General features: G+C 40.5%; 1 protein-coding gene across 25 annotated transcripts in view; it reads right to left on the reverse strand.

Annotated features, from left to right (window-relative positions):
- LOC134546893 (uncharacterized) overlaps nucleotides 1-27,210 on the reverse strand; it is a 249,245-nt gene that overhangs the window by 91,481 nt on the left and 130,554 nt on the right. For 6 of the 25 annotated variants that reach the window (XR_010079298.1, XR_010079297.1, XR_010079287.1 and 3 more), the window contains one exon: nucleotides 11,015-11,203. The exons of 18 other annotated variants lie outside the window; for them this stretch is intronic. Coding sequence is in view for 4 of the 7 variants with exons in the window: in XM_063390174.1 (XP_063246244.1) it covers nucleotides 11,066-11,203 (138 nt within the window). In the remaining 3 variants the exon portion in view is untranslated. Of the gene's footprint in view, nucleotides 1-3,619; nucleotides 3,738-11,014; nucleotides 11,204-27,210 lie in introns of those variants that run through there. One more of the 25 variants, XM_063390169.1, reaches the window with a different exon arrangement.

Raw genomic sequence — 27,210 nt, forward strand, 5'->3', positions numbered from 1 at the left:
TTTGTAACAACACATGAAATCTCACAACTCAAATTTAGTCCGTGACTCCCCCTACCCTGCAGGAATCCTCGGAAAGGACACAAGACCAGTGTTCTGGCAGCCTGGGCCTAAATATTCTGCTCCTGCATGAGATAAAGAGCCAGTTCTCAATTCCAAAGTAGTATTATCCCATGACAAAGCTTTTTTTGCATGACAGTCTCACACACACCTGGCTGCTGCATTTCTGTTCCCCATGGGCAAGGAACTAAATCATTCTCAAGAACTGAACCACTGTCCATCCTTGCCATTGCCAATTGCCAGCAATGGTTTCACTCAGCCCACTCCAATGCTCTTCAGACCTGTGTGTGTGTATATTCAATCCCACCTACTCTTAAAAAACATTGAGGAGACTCCTCTGGAACTGACTGCAGAGATGGATCCTAAAAAAAAACAATTAAGTCAAGACAAGGCTATCACCTCCCATGAGGGCTGAACACACAGCAAAACTTAAGGCTTGGAGGAAACCTGACACTTCATTCCAGGGCCCAAGCTCCATCTTTTACAGCATTTCCATGCAGACATTGCCACAGAAGTGAATCAAATCCAAACCAATCTGTGTTCATCCTCTTTCTTCCTAGGCCTCTATGTACTGTTGTGTTTCATCCCTTCCTTCCTGCACTACCTAGTTTGTTTTTTTCATCAAGTTGTCTAACTAGTTTGGGGCCAGATCAACAGATTACTCACAACAGTAGGCTAAGCAAATCACCCATGAATAAGTGTTTACTGGATAAATCCCTTAGACTGTCAGCTCTTCTGAGCTAAGACTGTACTTTATTATTCACATGCAGAGTAGTCTGTACACCAAAGGTGTTATATACATAATTCATTTGAAAATAATAATGGTACACTAAGAATGAATAACATGCCAGCAGGAAAGTTCCCTTACTGCACAACCATCAGTAACTCAGAAGTGCTAACACACAGCTGAGGCTTGGAAAACCAAATGGATGATAAAGGCAAAGGTTTGAGGCAAAGAACTAAGAGTAAGAGCTGCAGTGCTACTCCCAAAAATTGTCAGAAATCATCTTGAGAAATCTCTGTGCCCCAGCTTCATGTTCTAAAGAAATAATAATATGAAAGAATAAATATTCTCCTACTCCTATTTGATATACTCAAGAGTAAACAAGGACTTGGAAATAGGAGGACAACAAAATGTATATTAAACATATGTAATATGTAATTGCATAATGGCACACTTTTCAACGTGAGAGACCTTACTGTGTTTATTGTTTATAGATATCTCAAAACCTAAAACATGCTTAAAGGAAACAGACATTGTGCACCCCAGTGTGTGGGGTGTGTGTAACATCATGTGAGCTACGCCTTGACAGACAATTTACATTTACAGAACACAGAGAAGACACTAGAGCACAAAATGTTTTATGATAAAGTATAAACCTATGACACTGACCTTCCAGCTTCACTATTTAATCTAGCCTAGACCCTCCAGCAACTAAATATCCATAACTAGCATGACCTCTGGGCTCTTCTCTCACACCCAATTGTACCTAAAAGCCAGAGAATTAACCCTTTCACAAGCCAATGTTTTGGGAGAGTTGTCTTCTCCTCTTGCTATTATGCCAGTGTGGTTTTTTTTTCACATTGCCATCTACAATAGCCTGGCTATTCTTCTTTCATATTTAAAAACCTTTATGCAAATCAAGCTGGTAGCACAGCAACCTAAAGTTCTTGCATTAATGCAGAGTATTATTCACATATAAAAATTCCATTTAAATCCCATTAAGGTTATGACATAAATCCAAACAAACTAGAAAATGCACAGTTAAGGTGGAAAACTGACATATGTCTTCTAGCCTCTTAGCAGAAGAAAGCAGAATAAGAAACCCATTAGTGTGTCACCCAGTTGGAGCAAGGCAGAGAAGCACATATGTTACCTTCCTGCCTATTAACTGTTTGTTCCATTGCATCTGGGATTCCTTTGTTTTGTTTTTCCTTAATGCCTGTGTCCCATTGTGAGGGGTCCTAGAAGACCATTTTTGTCTGTAAATGCTTCTGGACAATATCCATTCTGAGGGACTAGAGAGGCAGCCACTACAAAACAGCTGTAAGCTGGAGGGAAAAAAAATCAGATTAGCATTTTATATTTTTCTGGAGGTGTTTCTGGTGGTTAGTAAAAGTCAGTGACACATATGACATTGTTTTGCAAGTGTCCCAATTAGCAGCACTGCTGCTGCAAGCTGGAGGCATCTACTTTTGTTCTCACATGTTTCTTCCTTTGAATTCCTGACACTTCATAGTAATGAAAAACACTGCAAGGTCTTGGAGAAGACCAGAATTATGCTCCTGCAATATTTAAAATGCTCTCAGCATGGCTGAGCTAAAGGAATAGGGAGGCAGCTCTGTCTTTTGGATAATCCACTATAGCTTGTGAGGATGTAGGGTGGTGCTCCTGGGCACCTACAGCTCGTGCTGCACATATCTGCATAAGCAGATGGATCTCTCTGCCTGCTGTGCATAAAGTTTCATGCTGTAGCCCTGTAATAAGAGTAAGGGGAAAGGGAAGAGGTTAGTTGAGCTTTTAGCTGCATTAGTCAAGCTACAGATGCTGGAGTTAGTTGTGAAATTTCAGTCAGAATCAAGCCCAGAGTATGTGCCACTCCATATGTTTGTTACACAGGCAAGCATGGCATAGTGGGCTGTTATTGGAAACTGTGGGGTTTACTCTTTTTCTTTGGAGTTGAATGCAACTTGATTGCAGTTCTTCTTCTTTTTGGTAATGATCAGTGTACAGAAACAAGCTGGTTCAGGCAGTGAAGCTGTTGTCTTGACTAGAATCCCAAGTTTGATTTGAATTAGCCATTCGTAAGACAGATATACATATGCACACGCACAGGCACGCACACAAAGCTTTGAAAGTGGTTCCATCTGTTTTTTGGTAAGCCTGGGTGATAATTAAGAAAAGTGGAAATATTTGATGTTCTGGGTTTGAGACCTGACATGTTTTTCTTCGTGTTGTCATTGAACACTTCAGTCCTAAACAGAATGGTATTAATTTGGGATATAGAAGAGCTGAGGATTAAGGTTTAGAAAGAGGGCAACTTTTTTTTTTAAGAGTATATTTTCTTTCACTCTGCCTTGAAGAAGTTATTTTTCCCTTCCTCTGTTCTAAGCAAACATTCTACAAATTATACTTTGAATAAAACACATCACAGACTTCCATGGAAACAGCAGTCAGCATGAGGAAAGAGTGGAAAATGCTCAAGGTGACAAGAATACCTTCTGCAGCGCCATCACAAGATACAAGATGAACCCTAGCAAGTACAGAAGAAGCTGACATGACAGTACAAAGCCAAACAAGATCACAATGCTTGGGAGAGAGAGGGAGGAAAGGAACATATGTGCCCAAAGCCATCCTTTCCTGCCAATTACTGAATCCTTGACAAATGACAAACATTCAGGGTCTATTTTGGATGAACCTTCAGGGAAGGTTGAAAGAACAGCTTAAATTGCCAATGTCCAATGTCTTCTGGGACACTTCAAGTTTCAGATTAATAAATAACTGCAATTAGACAAATATCTGTGAAGAATGAGAGTTGCCTACAAGTACATACTGTGCTGAAATTCATAGGAGATGCTTTTAACCTTTGTCCTCAGAGGCCTCTTTCAAACTATGTCAAACTGCTGCAGAAGTCAGGTCTTCACTGGGTTGTGAAGAAAAATTGATTACAAGGCCAACACTGTAAAACACAGAGATAAAATATGTAATAGCTATCAACTCTGGACAAGTATATTTATGAGAAGCCTTTCCTAAAAAAGCAATGGGGTTTTTTTGCTTATTGTAGTATATTCGCTCTTTCCAACATCCAAGTGCTCACTGATTTCTATTTCATTTTTTTCTTCTCCCATTTCTAAATGTTTATGCATTCTCACCCAGAGACTCCTCCAGAGTTCTGACACTATATTTTCTTCCACCTAGGATTCCCAGCAGCTCTCTTCCTCAACTCCACCTTATTCACAGCTCAGCTGCTGCAGTCATCTGATCTGCTCCATGGCTCACATCTTCCCATCACATATGTTCTCTTCTCATCAAATATAAGATTGCCTTCCATAATTGCCATTTCCACTGCTGCTCATTCTAGGTGAGCATTTGCTACTCAAACCAAATACTTTTTGCTCCTTATGTTTCCAATCCTTCCTTCTGCACCTCTATTCTGCTCCTCACCCCTACCCAAATGTCCTCCTTTCTTGAAATCTCTTTTATAAACAATATGGAGATGACAGCAATAGGCCAGTTTTGACCTTCCACCTGGAAGAGTCAATGTGTTTTTCTGAAAATTTTAAGGGCATCAGAGACAAGAACCAGCATACTCTAGTTTTCAGTGCCAAGAATGTAGCTCAGACTCCAGAAATAAAAGGATTAAGGCTGTATGTCTTAATAGGTCTCTTTAGGTGCAGGTAGGCTGACTTCAAAGGTTTGAAGCTCAGTCTGCTCCAATCTGCTGACATCCATCTAATCAAACTTGTCACCCAGTCAGATATGCTACTTTATGTTTTCTCTCAAATCTAAATCAACCCAAAGAAACCAGCTGGCCTAAATACTGGGGTTCAGAGGTGGAGAGTTTTAGAATGACTCATTTTGATATAAATGGATGAAAAATGCTCTTGCCCAAGCAGCTCAGCCAGGAAGTAAATCAGAAGAGGCTCCTCAGGAAGGGGATGTTGCTTGCATGGCCAGAGTTTTCAGTCCTACACACCTCCTCTGCATATGTGAGTGACTCTATTGACTTATCATGCATTCAAGTGCAGGAGTAGGTTTTTTTAAGCAAGTAAAAGGCTAAGTGATTTGATCAAGGCCACAAATCAGCATGCCAGAGACAGGACTGTTATAACATGCTAGCAAGCCAGTCAGATTGAAAGCTTAAACTCTGAAGACAGGAGTCACCTTTTATATATTTGAAGTGTGCCCAGTATAACAGCATTCAGTCCTTGATGATGGTTCTGAGTAGCAGCCTAATGTAGATAGTAAATGCCATGTAGACCAATGGGGCATGGGGCTTTGTACAGTTTTTTAAAAAACTCTTAGGATCACAAAAACATCAAAGTTTCAACAGAATAAGGTGTGTCCCCTTCTAAATGTTTCAGGCTATTTTCCTGGAATAATAATAAAAAAATACCCTCCTAAGACAGCTTGTCCATATCAAAATTTTCCTTTCAGAATGTTTTGTTCCCTTTACAACTGTCAGTGACACCATAGCATTTGAAGCATGAGGAGGAAGTTATGTTGAGTAGCTACTTTGAGAGGAAATAAAGGCAGACAGAAAATGAAGAAAATATCACAGATAAAATTAAAAGCCATTTGAAATCTCTTTACCTGTATTGACCCCAGAATTGTGCTAATTATGAGGATTAGCATGCTTCCTGTACATTACAATAAGTTATTTCAGCTGCTGGACAGAGATGGTGTGTCCACTCAGACACTGAAGTCCAGCCTACAGATGGCTTGAACATGGAGTTGTGAAATAAATGCAGGTGCCCTAACTGGCACAGTGAAAACACCTGTTCTATCAGGAGGGAAGAGGCACAAGGCGATATCTCATATCCAAGAATGTATCTAAAACCAAACATATATACTCTTGATAAGTTATAAGAGGAGCTTCATTTCTGTCACATCTCATCATCTTCAAAAGTTGCACCAGTTGACCTTATGAGTTTCTGGATCAGCTGTTGCCATCCTCTCTCTACCACTTGCTTAACAGATATAATCATTTTGTGGAAAACTTGTATGGGGTTGAATTCCTCCCAGACTACCCTCTACTTTGTTTATCTCAGTGAAGGACTGACTGATGATAAAAACAGTCACATAAGCATGCAGACACTTCCTGACAGGAAAAAAGGCTTCAGAAATAGGTGGGCAAATCCTGTGCAGAGTTATCCTTTTGCCATCTGCCAAACACCACTTCACTCCTCAAGGACTAAGGCTCTATATAGTTCACCAAAATTTAGCCCCAAACACATCAGAAAAGGTCTCAGTAAATGAAATTCAGCACACATTCTCCTGTTCTGATACTCTTTTAAGCAACACTGCCTCAGGATACATTAGTTTCATTATCTCTGTGTCTATAATAAGAACCTAGTGCATGACAGCCAAAGATTGCCATTTATCCTTCCACAATGACATGTTTCATTTTGGTTAGTGGAAAGGGTATGTTATGTGAGCCACAGCCCTGTAATTTCTACTCAGCATCGTATCGTGGACATGACATTTGGCCCTGAATGCTTCCCATGAGAGGAGGGCTGTTGTACTGATTCAGAATAAATATTGCTGGCTCCTTCAACAAAAACAAAGTTTCACTTTTGGCTTAACTGCTCAGCACAGAAAATTTCTTAGGGGAAGAAAAGTATAAAGAACTATTTTGGAGAAAACTACATTTTTTAGTTTTCACCTTTGAGGTGCTTGTTTCCACACAGAGGAAGAAACTTTCCTTAGATCTAAGACATATATTTTGCAATAGGAACAAACAATTAAGTACCAGCTTATTCCTGTGCACCAGTTTTGGTTTGGTTGAAACATTAATCTTTATGATGAAGACAATCTAGACTCAGTTTCTCCATCCTTGGTTTCCTCAACATTTATGAAGAGTACTAAATGAAAAAGAGCAAGAATCAGAGATCCTCCTCTAGATGTCTGTGTTAAATCAGACAGTATCTACAGATAGATATCTACAGACAGTATCTATTTATCTGTGTTAAATCTGTACAGTATCTACAGATAGATACTTAACCTCAGCATTATTTAGTCCTAAATTAGCATCTCCATGCAGTCAGGGAAGAGGCTCAGGCATCTTCAAAGAGAAACTCAAAAGCGTAATGCTGAGTGGATAATGTGATGGAGTTGAATAAAATGGTCAGTATGAAATAGTAAGAAGAGGAGTATCTGCTGTTTGGCTGAGGATATTTAATGTATTTAAGGCTGCTTTAATTATGTACTTCCAGCTAGAGTTTTTCCAGACCTGAAAACTCCTCTAAGCACTCAGAAACGGTGACATTTAGGGATCGTGAGATAGAAGTGGAAAATTTTCTGAGTAACTGCACTTTCTGGTGACTCTTTACAGGCACCTGCACCTTCTGTGCAAAAAAAAAAAAAAAAAAAAAAAAAAAAAAAAAAAAAAAAAAAAAAAAAAAAAAAAAGAAACAGCAGAAAATCGTGCTTTTAAGACTGAGCTGGTTCTTCCTACAATGGAAATTTCATAATACATGTTTTTCTGAAATTTTGGAGGACTTCATTTGATGACACAGCAGACCCCTTTCTATTTACTGTGGGCTTGTGCTTACTGAGGCACACTTATTAATGGCACGTCACTGGGACAAATTTTAATACTTTTAAGTCTGTCCACCTCCTTAGTCTAGAGCACCACACACTTGTGAGCTATCTAGCTCAGCTTCACTGTCGAAGGGTTTGTCTTGGCTGTCTGTGGAGGGGCAGCTGCAGAACAGACAGCTAGAACACAGTAAGCTCCATAAAAATAGCAGAGCTGTCACTGAAGCCATCCCATGTACAGGATTGCCAGGGACCCTGAATAGCTGCTCCAGTCTGTGCTTAAATCCTTTCTGAAAGTAATGTCTGTGACCTACCATGTCTATGGAAGAGGCAGGGCAACCTCTCTGGAGCAGCACCACCAATCCCACTGACAGCACTGTCCCACCCAGTGGTGCCCCATCTTGCACATGGATTCACTGGAGACACCATGGTGAGGATCTTCCACTCTTCTTTGCACATATCCCCTTGGTTTGCTTAGAGGGGGATCAAAATGCAAACCCAGTGGTGTGCCACTGAGGAACAATGTTTTGATTGGTATCAAAGATGTGGAAGAAAATTATGTAGAGGAACATCCCACGCATGTTCCTCTCAGAGACATTTCTAAACACTGTGGAAGAAGACATGGTAACTTATATATTCTCTGCCACTCACCCAAGGTTAATAAAGCTTATAAAAAAATAACAGAATCATTGATTCATAGAACAGTTAAGGTTGGAAAACACCTGTAAGATCATTGAGTCCAACCATTAACCTAGCACACCATGTGCACCACTAAACTGTATCCCTAAGTGTCATATCCACACATTTTTTGAACATTTCCAGAGATGATTATTCCAACACTTCCTTGGGCAGCTTGGTAAGCTGAACAGAAAACAAAGCATCTCTTGTGAGTTTATTTCAAAAAATTTGAGTACCTTCATGCAAAACATATTGTGATACCATAGCTGATGCAAGATACAACAAATAAAATGTTGTCATCACTGGTGAGGGAGAGGGAAACATTCTTCTGATTAGACATTACCATGTTTGGTCACTTTTGCTGAACCTTATATTCATTTATGAGAATCATAAATATGAAGTCCCATATCAGCTTATCTTACAGAAGACACCTAAAACTAGTAAAAAAATCTCTCCCTAAAAATGTCTTTTTATCTCTACAGAGTACAAAAAAAATCTATAGTGAAGGTAATCCTTAAATTATTACCATACAAATGTCTAAAGCTAGGTGAAGAGAAGCTTACCCTGTGTTTTAGCTCAGGTCTACGTAACTAGAATTGCAAGCAGCAATTTGACTCCCTCCTATGACTTCATACAATCCTGTTCTCTTTCCACCTGCAGTTTGAGTGTCTGCAGAAATTTCCTTCAGTCACATCAAAAAAAACCCACCCTCTCTGCAGCTCTTGACAATTACATCTTTGCTTAGTTCCTCATGAAGTAACACACATTATCATACTTTATTTGCTTGACCATTAATGAAATTGTGAAGGGACACAGTTCTACTGCTACTTTATTACTTTATTTTACTTTATTCTATTACTTTTATATTACTCCTCAGGAGAAGGAGCAGTAGGACTACCTTACACACAGCTCCTTCTGTCTATGCTACTGCTAGTCATACTTTGGGTGAGGCAGAAATCATGGTCTTTTTACAGTCAGACTCTTTCTTCTTAAAGATTTACACTTCTCTCATCTTGTTAACATACTGCTGCAAAGCTTTAGGTAAGAATCTATATAATAACAAGTGCTTTGTTTCAGAGACCTTGATTAAAATTTGTAAGATCATATTGATTACATTCCTAGTAAAAACTGACAGCATGGTTGAATTATATACAACATGTTGTGTCAGGTTGCCTGTGCAATGAAATAACAGGAAAAAAATCAGGATAAGTTGCATTTTTTCCCTACATATTTTCTTATTTTTTGATCGATACTCTATAGATGTATTGCATCTAGTCAGAAGTATTATACTTCACAACCCTGAAATAGGCATCACTGGATGATCTAAGCTTTGTCTCTTAGAAATGCAGGAGGATGAAGTGTACAACAGGGATTTAACAGTCTCCAGGCAGCTCCTCTGCCCCCAGGAGAACAGCAGCAGCATGTGTCCCTCGCAGGACTCACACACCCAAGCCCAGCTCTGCTGTGGCCCCCATGAGACCACTAGCTGTCACCTGAGCTCTGGCCACATGCAGGCATAGGGGTTGTATTATCCAGCTCCCCTCTCCAGAATCACAGCTATCCCTGCTCAAATCCTTTTCTTTTATTAGCTCTATATTCCCCGTAATTTGAGAGACAGTTTCATGGCTATATGAAGCTCCATCTCCTCTCCCCACCTTCCAGCAACTCACTGCTTTCCAGCTTCAGGATTCCTCTTAGCCACCCTCAACCCTGTGACACTTTCTGTCTGTGCTTCCTCTCCTTCTTGATGTTTTTGTCATGCCAGCAGAAATCATAATACCTTTACTCATCTAGCAATAACTAATTCTGCTTGTCCTGGACAAGGAGATTTTTCCCATCTTGCTCTCCTCTCTGCATGTAGTAAATATTTGCATAATATATTAAGTATGTGGGGAAACCTCAAAAGATTTGGTTCAATGCCTTTTGGATGAGCACCTGAAAAGCTTGGCTGTTTGTGCAAACCTAATCCAAACAATCTGATTCTTGAGTTAATGGGCTGGAAATACTGTGAGAACAGGTTGTCTCACAGTACAAGATTTCTCGTGAATTTTGCATCTTTTGTTGGAATAGTAATACGGTAAATATAACCTCTTGTACATTTTTGATGCTTCTTTTCAAGGATTCAGGGCAAAGAGAGAAGTTACCCAGACTTTTCTAAGCCTTACAGAAGTATCAGTCAGCTTAAACTGATGTTTCAGGTGAGAACTCAGAATGGGAGATTACATCCAAGCCAATTCAGCTGTTCTTTTATAGCAGTGTTCAGCCACTTTATTGATATGCATCAGGTATTGGTAAAATAATACACTACACACTCTGACTGACTGGCTAATAGGAATCTGTCAAACTATGAATGCTATAACAGTCAAATAATAATAACACAGCACTACAGAAGGTAATAAATTACACAGTTGCCACCATCCTTCACATATTCTATACGGATCATGGAGTTATGGTTATTGGTTGCAGTGTGTATTACCAGGTCCCAGGGTCACCAGAACAGAGTTAAATGATGTAAGGGAGTAAGTAAAATGATGATCTATGTTCAAAACCAGAGCTAGCCTTGGTACCTATTTACCTCATGCAGTATGTTTGTATACTAAGTATGAATAATCAGGTTCCTGAAAAGGAAGAGAAAATTGACAATGCCAGGGGCAGAATAGCTCCTTCCATTTATCATTAATTTTGGATTGAAAGCTATATTTATTTCTTTGGGTGCTGCAGGTTGTGGGGGATTGCTTAGAGTTGATGAAGTTTCTCACACAGATCTGTAAGACTCTCTATATACCCAGTATAGAATTTACTTTCTTCACCAAAGTTCATCTGCAACCATCACGTGGAAAGGAAGTATTTCAGCACCTCTGTATGTCACTCTCAGATAACAGCTGAGTCCCAGACCAAAGGCCACAATAATCCTGTCTTTTTGTTACTGCTACTTATTCTACTTGAGCAAAAGGAGCTATTTCTTTCAATTTAGACAATGCAGTATTTGTGCTTTGGCTTGAAGTATCGCCCACTTACATTTTATTCATGAATCCTTTCAACTTCATTCCATCTCCACACTTCAGCATATTACATATCCACAGGTTTGGTAGACCTCAAAGACAATGCTGATATACCATAACTTATACTCCAGGGAAGAACGAGGATGGAATACATAGTGGCTCTGTACAACCAGAGACTGCTTCCAGATTCACAGGGAATATAATTCTGAATGGGGAAAAACAAACATAGTTAAACAAAACTGTATTGTTAAAAATTCCCAATTACATAAATCAATGATATTTTACACTGTACATGGATTTATAGACTATTTAGGATTGACTGATACAGCTATCAACCATATACTGTCGGCAAGTTATGCATCTCCTGGTGTCGGGAAAAAAAAAAGGCAAGTGTGTTACTTTTACATCTGAGATGAAATTGTGTTGTATTTTCAAAGCAGATGTCATCTCAGGAAAAATTATGCTTAGGCAGGAGTTTTCATGTAAATAATTTTCTGCTTGGCAATCTACCACTGTTTGGATTTTTCCTAATTTATATAAACCCAAAGGTTCTAAAAGCAGCTGTAATAATGGGGGAGAAAACAGGAAAGTGGGAAACAGTCCAGACCCCAAATGCACCAATTTAAAGGATCCCTAACTCATTTGCTCTTTTACCTGTTTAGGTAACAACTAAGTTATCCCCCTTGTCCCATCTGCCTCCACTGCCTGCCCAACATATGCAATTATGTCCAATTACACCTCTGGAAAGCATCAGCACAGCTTGGCGAGAATAACCAGACAAATAGGGAAGTATCCATTCTCTTTCTAGGCACTCAGTTGGTCACATATCTATTGCAGAGTGTGCTTTCAGTGTTTTCTGTGTCTGCCCTGCTCTGTGTAAGGCCAGCCACATCTCTGTACCAAATGCCAACCAGACTCTTTTGTGTGTGTCCCCCCCACTCCCACAAAAACAATGAGGTGCTCAGGTGTAATTGTACAGAATTTGAACAATAATCCTGGCTTTCTCCTGAAAATGAACACTAGTGCATGAAAGGTAATATACCCCTCTTTTGCTGAGCGCAGGGCTCTGAAAGGTCACACTGGGAGAGAGACTGTGAATTGTTTGGAAAATAGCCAATTTGATTACAATGGGCAATTCTGAGCTTACAGTTTGCTTGTGTCTATCCTGCCTAAAGTGGCATCATTTGTAATAAAAACTGTATTGCAGAAGTGCTGTGGAAGAAATCACAAGCCCAATTTCTATTCTGCTGAAGAATCAGAAAGGAGACTGAAATATCAAAACTGAGATACAACCTGCTCAGTATTGCCCACAATAGAGACTTCCAAAGCAAGTTCAGAGGCATTACACTGATATTAATACATACCTGCTAAACAGTCACAATTAACAGCAGCTTGGAACAGCAGTTCATAAAATGAACACTCAAAGCTACTGCCAAGTTTGGAAGAACTACTTTAATTCTCACAAATACCAAATTCAAAACAGACAGAATCCAAGGCATTTCTTTGTTCTCACTGTCTAGGTGTAGGACCTGTCACTCTCCTGGAAACTGCCATGTGCTGCCCTGTTAAGCCAGTGGCTAACAAGACCCATTTGAGTTCACACATAACAATAGAGATTCACTTGTCTGATTCACAAGTCCTCTTCGTCTCATTGCATGAAATGGCAGGATTCAAGATTCTAGTACTACAATACTACTAGGTTTGCCTGTAATTCCCAATGTAAAGCATCGTTAGAGCTACTTTGGATACATGAGCTCTCCCAGACATGTTCTGTTTGTTCTGGACATATTTCCTGGTTATCTTATATTTGCCTAGGGTTTGCAGTCATCTTGTAACTCTAACACACATCCATTGGGGTGCACATGCTCAGCAGGTCTGACACCTTTAGAAATATGGCAGCCCTAATTACAAGTTCTGGCAGGTGGTTGCTTACAGATTGAAGGTCCCTCTCAATTCCTTGCATATTTATAGTATCTGATCAATGAATAGCCATAGGTAGTTGTAGGACTGCAACTGAAACTGCAAAGCACTTGCAAATGGCCTGAGCAATTTTAGAGGAGGCTGCATTAACCTGTTCTAAGTCCCCTTGTTTCATTTAGTCATGTTGGAAAGCTACAGTGCAATCATAGTTACTCTCTCCAGTGTCCTGGTGTGATGGCTTCATAATTCACTAATAAAGTATTACCATGCAATTCCTTGCTGGAAATCAGCAGTTTCTGCCTAAATAATACAGCTGGATGTACCTTCTTAAGGGCAAGGGAGGGAAAAAACCAAAACCAAATAAACAGAAGTGCCCCTCCACAAATTATCTATTATGTCTAAAAATTTCTTTAGATTGCTACTCCCTGAGAAGCTTTCTTCAAGTTTTTGAGATGGTGGTCAAACAGGAGAAGTCCATTCAGCTTCTACCAGAAAAAGCCAAAATCCCATCACACAGCCTGGATAAGTCTGCAGACTAACCAGAGACAAAAAACCCCTGCTGTTACAGTCTGTTCTTTCAGAAAAATATTTCTCAGTACCTGATTTACATGGGTAGTCTCACCCAAACCCCAGAGCTCTACAAAGGTCCCTCATCACTCCAGTTTCCTGTTATCCAATCATCTTTCCTTAAATTTGTTTTCTTCTGTGGCTGTTTTTGATGCTTTTCATGAAAGATTCTCCTACCATAATTTCCAATGACACTAAGGCAATAAAGAGTAATGTGAAGAATTTTCACCCAGTGTTAAGGATTAATGGCCTAGTTTTCAATTTTCAGTTCATTAAGAACTTCTTCCAAAATAATCCATTTTCTGATGGTCAGGAGGTTTTGGTCTAGTAAAAAGCAAGGGATTTAAAGAAGATCTCTTATGTGAGCCATTTAAAAACAGTCATAAATAGACAAAAAGAAAAAATAATATACAAAATCATCTCAAATGGAAAACAGACTGGGCCACAAATTTTCGGACTCTTTCAGCCACCATGCAGAGATGTGATGCATATTTCCAGCATTTGCGGGGGTTTTTAAAATTTTTTTGATATTGAAAACTATAAGATAAGCATCATGCCACAATTCTTTGCAAAGGAGCCTGTGTGGGGAAAAAAAATCAACAAATTATAAATCTCTAGTCAGGTTACCAAGCTTCTCTCTGTCACAAAGAAATACAGAGAAATTCGCCTATTTGTAAACTTTCTGAGAGAGATATCAAGACGTTGTTAGAAAGAAGGGCTAGGCAGCAAATATTTTTCATATCCATAAAGATTTGATATTGAAATTGTTTTTGCAGCCTCAAAAGTGAAATCTCATAGAATTAGAGAACAGTTTCAGCGGCAAAGGATTTTTTTTCTGCAAAAAGAAACAGCCAAAACTTCAGTTGTGTTCAACTGAAATGTTTCATTTGACTTAGTTTATCATTGCTACACAAAAGAAAAAGTTGTTTCTGACTGGAAAAATCAATGTTTATAATTTTGTTCATAGTAAAGTAGATATTTCTTATTGCACTCATGATTTATTAGCAAATAATTCACTTAAATGAAACCACTCATTTTCTGAAATTCTTACAACAAATCAGCATTTTCCCTTGAAAGAGATAATGGAGAATTCCCATCCTACCACATTGAGGAATGTTCCTCTATCTTCGGGCATGGCTTAAGAAGCATTGACTTTTCACCGAAGATATTATTGAAGCTTATGGGTCTCTATCTTGACTCTCTTTCAAATAGTTAGGACCAGAAAAACACCTCAGGAGAGCATTATTTCCCACAAATCACCTTTTTGAAATGTTACATGAAACAATGGGGAATCTCCTAATCTCAGGAGTGGCGTCTTCTGTAAGTATGAACTGAAGCTGTACTTCTGTAGACATAAACAAGAACTCCAAATTCCACCACCACCACCTAACTAAAACCATTACCCCTGCTGAATTGTTCCCATGTAAGAGTCAAGTGGTTTCACAGGGCACCTGTTCCCTGAGTCATCCTCAGTACATAGTATTTCTAATGTTGAAAACTCTCTATTTTCTATCTTAAGCAAAAGAAAGAAGGGCAGAACTAAAAAAGAAAAAGAAAAAAAAAGCTTATTTTTCTACTCTTTTTGCAAGTAACCTTGAATCAGAAGTTTGCAGTTTGCATCTGTATATCTCATCAAGAATATATGTCATTTCTCTAAATAAGCATCATATATCTCAATACTAGGGTCAGTTACCCACCCCTACCCCCTCACAGTAGCTGATCTATCAAGTTAAATCACAGGCTTTTTGATATAAGTGTCAGTGTAGATCTGACACTAAAAAAATAACTCACAGTGGGGCAGAAAAACAGTAAACAAGGCAGAAAAAAATTTAACTCCTTAAGCTCTCAGGTTACTAAAATCCAGAGAGGATGGTGCACAATTCATGCTGTAATGAGTATGTTTTAGTTCAACTATTTTGAATGCTTACACAGTTTTTCATGAACTTATCTTCCCTTTCCTTTTCAGGCCTCTTGAACTACATGTTGTCCTTCTTTTCTTGTTATTCACTGAGAACTTTACTGCTTCAGCTTCCATGTAACCTCTTCCTCTCTGATGGACACCATTCCCTCTCACAGTCATATTTTTATCAAATTTAAAAAAGCTCAAAATACAATGTTCCCAGAGGCATTTAAAACCAGCAGCATCTGCTAAAACAGAGAAGGCTGTTTTAAGCCTTCTTTAATAAGACTTGTCATGGTTTAGCACTGGCCAGATGTTAGTGCACTCATGAATATATGTTTTTTTCTCTAACAACTCCTGTGGGATGTGATTAGGAACAGAGCAGAGCAGGCTTAAATCTTGAAAACAAAAAAAACCCACCAAAACTTTATTAATTACATAAGAACAGGGACAGAAATACTCTTAAACACACACAGAGACAGAAATAAAAACTTCTTAGAACATTTCTTCTCTTAGTTTCTACCTCCCTACCCATCACTCTTCACAGACCAACCCCTGGGTTTTAGATCAAACAATCACTACTCAAAAACAAACTAATCTTTAATTTAGCAAGGGAGAGAGGAGTCTCTCTCGCACTACAGACTGTTTCTTAGAAAACACGGGTCCACCCCTTATGTGTTTCTATGTCACCCATAGCACCGCCCGGAGAAGTCTGCTAAGGTGACACTCTCTTTTTCCTATGTCCAGCGCTCTCACCGCTGTCTCATAGGCCAAAACTACATACAGGGCTTTTTAAGGATGCTGCATGCTGAGCTCTCCCCTTTTCACCCAGGGGCTGGGGTTCCAGGAGCAGGTCTGCCCTGAGGGCAGAGGGCGCCACCTCACCCTCCCCCTCTCTTCTCTGCTCGCTCCAACTCTTCAAGTGCCAGTCACTGTAGCAAAAGCAAGGGGCAGCTGCATCTACCCAAAAATGCAGTTTATGTTCAAAAGAGACTCAAGTTCAGTCCATGGCTGACATTATGCAAGAGAAGTCCGGCTCAAAAAGCTACTCTTCTCATTCTTCTATCGAGTTCCTTCCAATCATGCTTTATCACCTCGGTCTCAGGCCGCTTCCCTCTCTCCGAAAACCACCAGTCATGAGAATCAATGTCTAAGAAAAGTTTCTTTCTGCCAAGCAAGGGTTAACAGTTTCTTCTCAGCAGGGTGCAGGCTCAGGCACTCCTAGGATCCGCAAACCCCCACGTGGCTGGGCACCTTCTCCCGGAGTTTGGGGGGAAGGAGGGGGGTGAGCACACACAGCAGGCACTTCTACAGTTTTCCACCCCTCCATCCTGGACGGGGCAGCTCAGTTCCAGTCCTGTCCCTTCTCTTCTCCCCCCCCGGGGGCTTCGGCTTACCTGAGCCGACCACGTGTTTCCCCTCCCCCACCCAGCCTCGTGGCCAGGCGGGGGAAGGAGACTGGAGACATCTCTCTGCTGAAAACCCGGATCTGAAAAAAGACCGAGCCCCTCAGACTCCTGCTTTTAACTCTTTGTGTCCTCAGAGGCGTGTCCAAACCTCTGAGTGACCAACCCAGGTGCCAGCAGAAAAGCTGATCACTGATTGGACTGCCCACATCCCCCTGGAAGAATTCACCTCCCCCCCCAACCACGACAGACTGAACTTGACTTAATCAGAAGATTTTCTAGTAGGAGTTTTTTCCACAAATTAAACATGGGAACAAATGTCCAAGTTCCAAGTAGCACAAAACATTCAAAGGAAGATAATAGGAGACCAGATCTTCCTCCTCAGAAGAGCCACCAGCCAAGTACCAGGGAATTCACGTCTGTACAAGATAAGGCAGCCCCAGTCCTGCTCCAGTGGCTAAGGACCTGCTCAGAATGCAACAGCTCCTGCAGAAAAGGCTGAGACCCAGTATGAGATGTAGTGAGGAACGGCCAACACCATGACTTGCTGGGGGCTTCCCTGGCACTTCTCCAGCCCTGGATGGGCAGAAGTAGCACAGCATGATTGGTTCGCACTGGTGCCTCTCCCATTGCCCCCCCTCCCTGGGTTTCACACAGCCTCATGAGTATGCCTATGAGTACAGATGTTCACCAGTTCCATCCTCCAAGCCTCGCCTGGGCATAACTTCAGAGGAGCAGGTGACACAGGCCTACAGAGGGCTGGGAGCGCAGCCATAGTCCACCAGTGTGGACAACAACAACACACCACTACACTAGCTCTGACCTGGCCTCTCCTACCAGCCAGTGAGTCTGAGGCCCTTTATCTGATGCAGGCATCCAGCTCTTTACATGCTGCATGGTGGTTCACCCCAAAGAGGAAGGGTTCATCCTTCTCGGGTGCTTTGTATAAGAGCATCTCAAAGATCAGATGCTATTTCCAAAGACTGTGTCTATGTGTAGTATCCAGATTTTTGTTACAAACAATTTGGACTTCAGCCCAATACAAAAGAAGCGGGGGAGAAGTACATGCTCTCTAAAATTTTGCAGTTAAATTTTCTTGGTCATATTTAGCAATGTGTTCCTGCATAAATGCTGTGGCGCGTTTAAACTCCAGTCTAGTTTCCTTCAAAGTCAGCACCTTACTCCTGACAGCAGCTACACAAGATCACTGCACTGCAAAGCTGTGCCAAGCATCAGTCTTACTTCAATACGTGGCACATAAAATGCTACTGGCTTGGCAATAGAGATGACAACACTCGTTCCGTCTCTCAGTTACAGGTTATCTCCATACTCAGGAAGGTGACAAAAAACGAGCAGATATAAAAGGTCCTTGAATAGAACAAAAGTAAGATTATTATTTACTTCAGTCTAAAAAACCTAGTCTATAAAACAACCACTTTCTCCTCTTAAAAAAGCATTGAGTTTGCAGCTGTCACAGTGAAAGCTTTATACCGTGAGCTCTTAGTGTTGCTCTGCAGGAAGGGCTTGCTTTATCCACCAGCTTGGAAGTGAAGTGGGATGTGATGGACAGTGCAGCCACAAAGAGCACTGTAACAGGGGAACATGGAAAGAAAACGACCCTGAGAATAAGCACAGTGAAGGGACACATGTTAGGTCTCCTTGACACACTATTTTGGTTTTACAGTGTTTTACTGTTCTCAACAGTGTTTATGCACCAAACATTAACAATCTCCCTACAAATAACACAGAACTTATGCAGTACACACAGACTTAGGGGAGGAAATGTATTAGCTCTAGATGCTAGGCCTTCAATGGATGGTGGATTTTCCAGCTCCAGCCCCAGCTTTTAGTGGTCTGAAAGAACGGCTCTAGAGAACACCTTCCAGTCTTGCTGTCCTGCTAGTTTTCCTTGCAGACTCCTCCATTTCAGGAAGATCCTCTCTGGGAAGCATTCACAGCATGCTCGTTTCCAGTTTATTAATTAGAGCTAAAAAATGGGCAAAAGTGTAATATGCATATAAGCAAACACAATTAGAATAAAGTGTGGAAGTAGCAAATTCATCTAATGATCAGGTTGATTAAATTACTTCAGATAAACCAGCAATTCCTTATAAGCACTGTGCAATGGTTTAGGAAGTGTACAGTCTCGTTTTGCTCTCAGCCTGGAAAATAACAGGGCTTTTATCGACTCTCAGTGCCAAGTGACATATTTAAGTTCCAGCCAAATAGCTGGTACAGAGTGTCAATTGCTCCCAGGCTGAAACTAGTGTTGAGACTGCAGCTCTGCCACCAGCTCCAAGAGTTTGTGCAGATTATTGGTTATCCAGCACCAGCCAGCTCTTTCTCTCACTTCCATCTCCCCCTCAAAACTTCCAACAATGGATTACAGTGGATTACATCAGAGATATTACAATATTTCAACATGACACAGCTTCTTAAATCTAATATTCAGAAGATTAATTCAATGAAATAGCATGATTTATCATGATTCAGCTGTAGCTAGTTATAGCAAAAATCGTTCTTTACTCACTGTGCTCTGGGAGTTTTTGCCCCATATATGCCAGCCAACAGCTCCCATTTTAAAAATGCAAGGATATGAAGTAGAGGTATTCCTTACCTTACAAAGATGAGAAAATAAACATGCAAAAGTAGACAAAAATCTGAGAGAAAAGTTAAGCCAGAAAAAAATGCAACCTTTTTACTTAAAAGCGCATCTTGGGAGCTCACTTTTTTCCAGCAGAAATGCCTGTCTCATGACTGAAATGGCCATGGGATATTTGTTTTGTGTTCATGGCCTTTGGACATTAATCTGTTTTTAGATTAATAACACTTTGTTACTATCAAAATCCTTCCCCTACTGAAACTGGGATTTCGACTGCTGTGCAAGGTGCAATTTCTGGAAGCATAAACCACACAGAAGAGTGAACAAGGCCGTGCATCAGAGAGCAGAATCCAGTGCTATCCTCCACAAACTCTTGAGAACCATGCTTTAGTTACACTAAACTCTCCAATAGCTAAAAGATGAGTTTATATGAAAGAATTAATGATATCCCATTTAACATGAACCTAGGAATCCAGAAGACAGTTACAGAATCTTGGCAAATCACACTAGATTAATGTATTTGAATTGGTGCCTAAAATGTTCAGATCAATGTCTTGGGTTTTTGGTCGACAGCTTTTTCCCCTTCAAACTGACAGAGGTCACAGTACATGCAGTTCATCATTTCAAGGCATAAGAATTAGGCTTTGACTAATTGGAAGATTTGCCTGTTATTTAAATGAAACTTGTTTGCAGTTTCATCATCCATGTGCAATCCAGAAAGGCATCAGACTATCCCATCAATTTAGTTAGCAAAGAATAAATGAATAAATAGGCTGACAATTTTCTCCCCTGGGACTTACACTGTCACTACATTGTTTCTCCATTATTAATTACCTATGTAAAAATAATTCACTGTACAGCAGTATATACTCTATGCTGTAAATGACTGGATCAGGTGCCTTTCTGCTTGTCTTTCTCTGTGCATTCAATTCTCTTGGTGTCAGTAAGTGATGCTCGACAGTGCATGCACTGAGGGAAGAAAGGGAAAATCAAGTTGCAGACATCAAAGGGTTACAGCCTACATTTTTTGGATGTGTACAGTAATAGGGTTAGTTCTTTTCTCTTTTGTATTAAAGACTCATTTACAGCTGCTGCTCTGCTTCAGAGGTTTGTATTCAGACTCTCTTGCAAGCAGTTTGTGTGCAAGGTGGAGATGTAATATGTTAGCAGATGTCACTGACAGGTCGAGGAGTCCCTCAAATGCTGCAAGCCCACAGATCCCCTAATGAGAAGGGGCAGAAGAGAAGCCAAACACATTTATTTGAGACAGACTTTTTTTCCAATATTTTAAAAGTGTTTGCTTTGCATAAAAAGAAAAATCTTGACACGATTTAGTGGAGTAAAAACTTATGAAATTGTTTATTTTCAGTAAGCCAATAATCTGCAGATTTCTTTCACTTAACCAGTAGGAGAGAGAGGGAAGGAAAAGGGCAGATGGGAGAATTCAAGACTTTCCTGTTATTAAACTTCAGATTTTCACCCACCCTTCATCTGAGTGCCAGAGGAACAGGTAAATTCATCTCCAACTATTGCCCAATCAGGTCTCTCCCAAATAAATCCTTTTCTTATGAATCATCTGAGTAATTTTTTTAGGGTCATTCAAATAATGCCACATTTCATTTGTGTCTTACAGACTTTGTCGTGTGCTTTTTATCTCCTCTGCTGCAGTATTATTAATCCTTTCAAACTTGCAAAAACTAAGTCAAAGAAGAAATTCAGTCTTCTCAGTCCTATCTCCCAAAGGGCTCTCATAATTTCAGTTCCAGACCTGTGTAATTTCAAAGCCACTCCACTGACTCTTTCAGGCAACAATTCCTTCACAGCCAAAATTTTCGAAAGGGTTCAGACATCCAGTCTCTCTGAAAATGCTACCAATAAGCCAGGAAAAACACTTTGAGTATTCTCATGAGGATGGGATAGGTTATTTTTTCTTATAGCCCTCTCCTGCATTCTGTAGAAGAATGGTGCTGTCTTTAAAGCACTCTTCAGACAAAGATGCGGCTTTGGGGAACACAGCAGTAAAAATTTGTGTTCCCATTGGGCTTTTTGTATAGCAGAGTGCACTTTTCAGCATCTTGTATATTATCTGCTCCCTGCATAAAGGAATTCTAAACTAAATTCCTTGCGGGACTTCCCTCCACATAATGCAAAACTTTAATTTGTGCCCTCTGCTTCTTGCATTTGACAGAGATTCAAACTGTCTTGCATCAACTATTCTTCCTACTCCCTCAAGATCTTCATGGAGCAAAATGATCTCACCTCTCAGTCTTCTCTTTCAACAGAGTACAGCCCTAATTTCTTTGGTATATTTGGGACAACTACTTTCCTCCATCTCTGCATTATTCTGCTTGTTCTTGCTATATCTTTGCCTATCACTATAATAATTCCTTCATCTTAGTTGATCAGAAATTAGGATAGTACAGGCATGGTCTGTGCAGTAATAAAGGGGGGTAATTTCTAGAAACTTAAACCCACTATGTAATAATTGGATGTTCTCTGTAAATTTCTACACATTTATGCACCAATTTTAATCTTTCAAATTTCTTCTGCTACCCATGAACTAAATTTTCCTGAACTGCATTTCTGCATAGTATGATATTTCAGAGTCTGGTCCTCTGTTCTGTCCAGCTCCTCATTACTTTAGTTTTATCTAGGTCATTTATCTTCCCATTCACACATGTAGCTTCTTTGTAGTGGCAGCGCTCCCTATTTCTGCATTATCTGCAAATATTTTTGCTTTATAGTATTTTCTTCCTTAGGCTTCAGATAAATAGTCTGAATAAGAATAACAAGTCTAGTCCAGTTCTTTTCCACCTAACACTCTGCTCCTCCATTCAGGTCACACCAAAGCAGTACGATCTCTCTGTAGTCTCTAGTGAGGCCACCCCTTAATCCTTTCAAGCTCATCACCCCCTGTGCCATACTGCTGACCTCACACATTAGCCTTTTTGCATTTGTTGCTGTTGAAAAAGCATAATGAAGCCTGCATACATTATATTTCCGGCTGCCTCTTGCCAGTTCTTCACACTCTTGCCTCAAAATAAAAATTATATCAGCTGGTTAAGACAGGATCATCTCCCTGTTAATCCACATCCATCCCAATTGATCAAATAATATCTCAGTAAGGGACCCTGGATCCTGCCTCTGATGAGTTTTAATAGCATTTTCTCCACCAGTGCCAGCCATATTGTCATCTGCTTCTTTCTGTCATCTCTGACATAGGAAAGAAATGGCTCAGCACTAAGCAATCTGTGGTACTTCAATACCTATTCTCAAAACAACACAGCATGAGGATTTCAGAAATATTCAGAACAATGGCTTGACGATAAGAGATCCAGGGTACACATTACATGAATACCACTTTTCAAAATGACACAGCAGGAGGATTTCAGAAACACTTAGCTCCTCCTGCTCCTTGAGGATCAGTACAACATACCCTGTTGATAGAGCAAATCAGCCAAGAAGAGCTTCGTGTAAAGGAACTCTGATTTTTTGACAGGTCTTTTTGCATACCTCAGAAACTTTAAGCTTCCTGGAACAATTTGCCACTCATAATTCCCTATTCATAAAATCCTATAAGAAACCTTTCCAAGTTTACTACTTTTTTTCTTCTCTGTGCTGAGAGCATGATCTCAAAGCACCTCTTATATGAGGATACTTTGAAATGGTGAGGGCTGTGGTACACATTGCTATATAGCACATGAAATGTCCTATAGTATGCAAAAAAGGGTAAACCCACAAACCTCCCATTTCCATTCTGGAGGAAAACAGTGATGACAAACAAAAGCTACAGTGGTGATACTACTTAGTTTTGTGATACCACTTGGTTTTGTGATACTGCTTGGTCTTGTGATCATCTGCTGCGTTGGCGGCCTGTCCCAGGAGAGGTCCCACAGTGCCAGGTAGAGCAGAGTTTGTGGCAGGGCTCATACAGGCATGGGCTGGTTTCTGCTGCACCCTTCTGCCCCAGCTGCACAGGAAACGTGTGCACACTTCCAAACCCACAGGGCTGCCATCTGCAGAGGTGAGGGATGATGAGTCACTGTCCATCCTGATATAAATCTTGGGGCAGTAAATTCCACCTTTGAGTTTAGTCTGTTTTCTTTGACCCCTGGGAATAGGAGTTTGAGCAGTCTGAAAAATACAAAAAGGCCATGACCAGTGTTTCCTTCCAGCTGGGAAGTGGTCCTCCAGTGTCTTGAAAAAGTATGTGGTTTGCAGTAGCTTATAGTGAACATGCCTCAAGAGTGTTTCATACTGAGCTCAATACTGCTTTGATTGGCCTGCTCTTGCCTGACATTTTCTCTTCTTTTGCTGTACTGATCTCCAGGAGAGAGGCATGTCAAAAAAAAAAAAAAGAAAAAAAAAAAAAAAAAAAAAGAAAAAAAAATTAAAAAAAAAAAATAAATAAAAAGAGCACTTCTGAGTAGGGTGATTTCTCCAGACTAAATCCATTCAGGATGAGCCCCTGCACAACACGGTCTGATTAAAACTCCCTTAAACAGTATTGTGTGAAGTGACTAATTCAGAGAGCTTCACAATGTTTACGAAGCTGGGGTCCCATATCTGAAACATACCTCTACTTTTATCTATCACAGGGGCCTTTTGGCTCTGACTATTGCTTTCTCTGTGTGGGTTTTATATTTTCCTACCAGTAATGGCAGCAATGTCTGCACAGTTGTATTTAAAGTTGTATCAAAGATATCCAATAATGAGCGCACACTTACAGGGAATTTCAAAGTCATCTCTAAAATATAATTTGGGGCTGAAACTCAGCAAGCAGAATCTCATCCCAGAAGCGAATTCTTTTGTAACATTAAGGGGATTGGGGGTGAGGGGGAGAGGGAAGAGAGAAAATTGCTGTGAAGGTGAACAAAAAAGTGCTTTGTGGGGAAGTGAAGAGACTACCTTCAAAGAGCTTAGAATCCCAAATATTGAAGAGAATGTGTGTGTAGACTTAAATCTGACAGACAATTTTCCCTTTGAAAGTCAGTTCCTGCTTAAGTTCACATTGAGTGTCAAGTGTTTGCCCTTCAAATGGAGCCGAGCACTTATTTTCGAAGGCCTGCTCTTCACCGCAAGCACTAACTTTGCTCATAATTAGTTAATTGTGTGCAAACTCCATCTATTAAATAAACCTGTAAGTAGGCTCCGAGCAGAAATTCATATTCAGTTTTCTCACTTCCCACTCTTTTGGAAAGCCCCTGCATGAGGCTGGAGTATCTGATTTATTGAGGAGTTCTGATCAAGGAGCTCATGCTGGACCAGTGTGGACAATTAAGAAATGTGAATCCCTTATCACTATCAGTTCTGATGGGGAAAAATGAAAGGCACCACAATTCTTCTCCCAAGACTCCTTCTGATGTTTCGAACAGAGATTCATGATCCAATACTTGTGCACACCAAAACACAACCCTAACCAAACCACGGTAATTACTGTGAATCTTCCCTTATTTTGAAACCACAGTTTGCCAGAGAAAAACAAACTGAAGAGCCCAAATCAGAATAACAATAATCAGAAATGGAAATGTGAGGAAGAAGCACCCAAGTAAAGCCACATCAGGACAAAATTAACAGATCACTATGGAGGACTTTTATACGTGCCAGATTGACTGGCAAAAGAAGATGCAGAATGGCTTAATCAGTTTACAGCAGAAGATGGCCAAATGGTGTTGACCAAGAAGTCAACAAGACTACATTTCCCACATGGAGAGCTGTGTGGAATCAGATCTCCAGCAGGAAATACTCTGGTACTTGGAAGTCAGGCAGCTGTGCCCAGCTGTGTCTACAGCAGGAGCACAGGAGCAGCCTTACCCATGCTGACCAAGAGCAGCACTTGCTGTAGTTTAGCAGAGCAATGATTTCACTGCCCTTTGTTCTCTGCAAGAGCCAGACATATTGCTACAGCTGTTCCACACACCAAGGCAAAACAGGGAAAAAGTTGGTTTCTCAAAGAGAACAATTTTGCCTTGGCCAAAATAAAAATAAAAATGAGCCATTGGATGGCTCCCATCTATACTGCAAAACAGAGAGCAAACTTTTGGTTAGGACCATGCATTTCCATGCACATTCAGTTCAGGATTAGAGCCAGGTGCCATTGCTGCGACGGATGGCAGCACCTATGACTCCTGGCAGAAATTGCTCTGTGAGAGGATGGGCCAGGCAGCAAGTAAGCCCTGCCCCTTCCCCACGGAGCTGCACTCCCTGACAGCTGCCAAGACCCTTTCCGCACACAGGGAATTAAGTTTCACAGAAGCCTGCGAGTTCAGAATTGCATCTATTCTGAGAAATTGATTATATCCAGGCCAAGGAGAGCAAGGCAAAAACAAGCCTGGAGATCTGCCCAAGGTCACATCATTAATCTATTGGAGAGCTTGAAAGGGAGGAGAGATAGATCTGCTGGCTCCTACTCCTTTGATTAATAACCAAACCGACATGTCCCCTCTACGCCCTGGTGTAAATCCAAGTTAATTAAACCAACTTTGTGTGTGAACATTATTAAATCAGTTGAAACATGGCTAATATCAGATTAACTTGCACCTGCAGATGCAGAGCCACCAGTCAAACTGCCATAATCTGTTTTGAAACAAAAATTCGTGGATCCCCACAGTGGTCCCACCACCCCATCTGTTTTGGTGTTGAATGACCAGTGCTTTGACAGTCCTGGGAAAAGCTGTGCATGGCACAAGGAAAGTAAGAAAAAAAAAAAAAGCCAGGCTATGCCTAGTGATATAGGGCTAATACAGGAGGACGTAACTGGCAGCTCTAAATTTTCAGTTGAAAGCATTATCTCTGCAAAATATATAATATTGTAGCTGTAATTATTAGGAATTGGGATTATCTATTCAAACAGTTGAGTAGCCTGGAGAAGTAAGACGTGGAGGGAGACACAGAGTCTCTAATTAAACCAGCTGACCTAGTTGGGAAAAACAAACTAGGCTCTCTTTAGCCCTTCTTTGCATCTGAAATGAAAGCTACAGACTTTGAGCTAAGAGCAGGCTAGGAACAATTGTTCTGAGTGCTTAACTTGGCAGAGTCATGATTTGCATGTGATACAGATGGTGTGTAAACACAGGTACCCGAATCTCACTATACCTCTGTGTTTGCTCTGTTTTATATTGCCTAAGACAAACAAACAAACAAAAAACCTCCAATGCAACCAAGCCCCTTCTTACTCATTTCAAACATTGCCATGTCATGGCAGCCACTCAGTTACCCTGAGCTTTCAGGTAAATGTTTCCTGGCTATGCTAATATGCCTTGTGGCTTAATTACAAAGGAAGCAGTGACTACTTGAAAGAGAAGTTTATTTGAGGAATTCAGTGGTGAAAGGAGCTTGGCTTGTAGAAGGACTTGAAAGGAAACACCAGGTGCCAAGCGCTTTGGTCTAGAGGCTCTATTTTCCTGGCTGTGGGCAAAATATAGAAGGGAAAACAAGAGAAAAGTCACATCACTGCTCATCATCATTCGTTGCTCGCTCCTTTACACTGAAAATCCTTGTGGGTGGAAATTAGGTTCCCATCAGAGATAGGTATTGCCAGAATTAGCAGCAAAAAGTCTGGTCTTGCCATCAGATGTTCATTAGCATACAAAATGTCTCTGTAAGTGAGAATTGTGTCAATCGCAGATGCTGTGCTCCATTGTCTTCAGTGCTGCTGTGCACAGGCAGAACAGTTCAACCACCCTGACTCTGGGATAATTCACGCTCAGCTCATTGTGGTGGTGTGGAGAGAAAGACCAGAGAGCAAGGGGTTGTGTAGGAAGAAAGTGCTAAAACTTTATGCAAATTATGCTTTACAAGCATGAAAAACAACTAGA

Source organism: Prinia subflava, chromosome 2 (genome assembly GCF_021018805.1).
Source record: "Prinia subflava isolate CZ2003 ecotype Zambia chromosome 2, Cam_Psub_1.2, whole genome shotgun sequence".
Classification (NCBI taxonomy): Eukaryota; Metazoa; Chordata; class Aves; order Passeriformes; family Cisticolidae; genus Prinia; species Prinia subflava.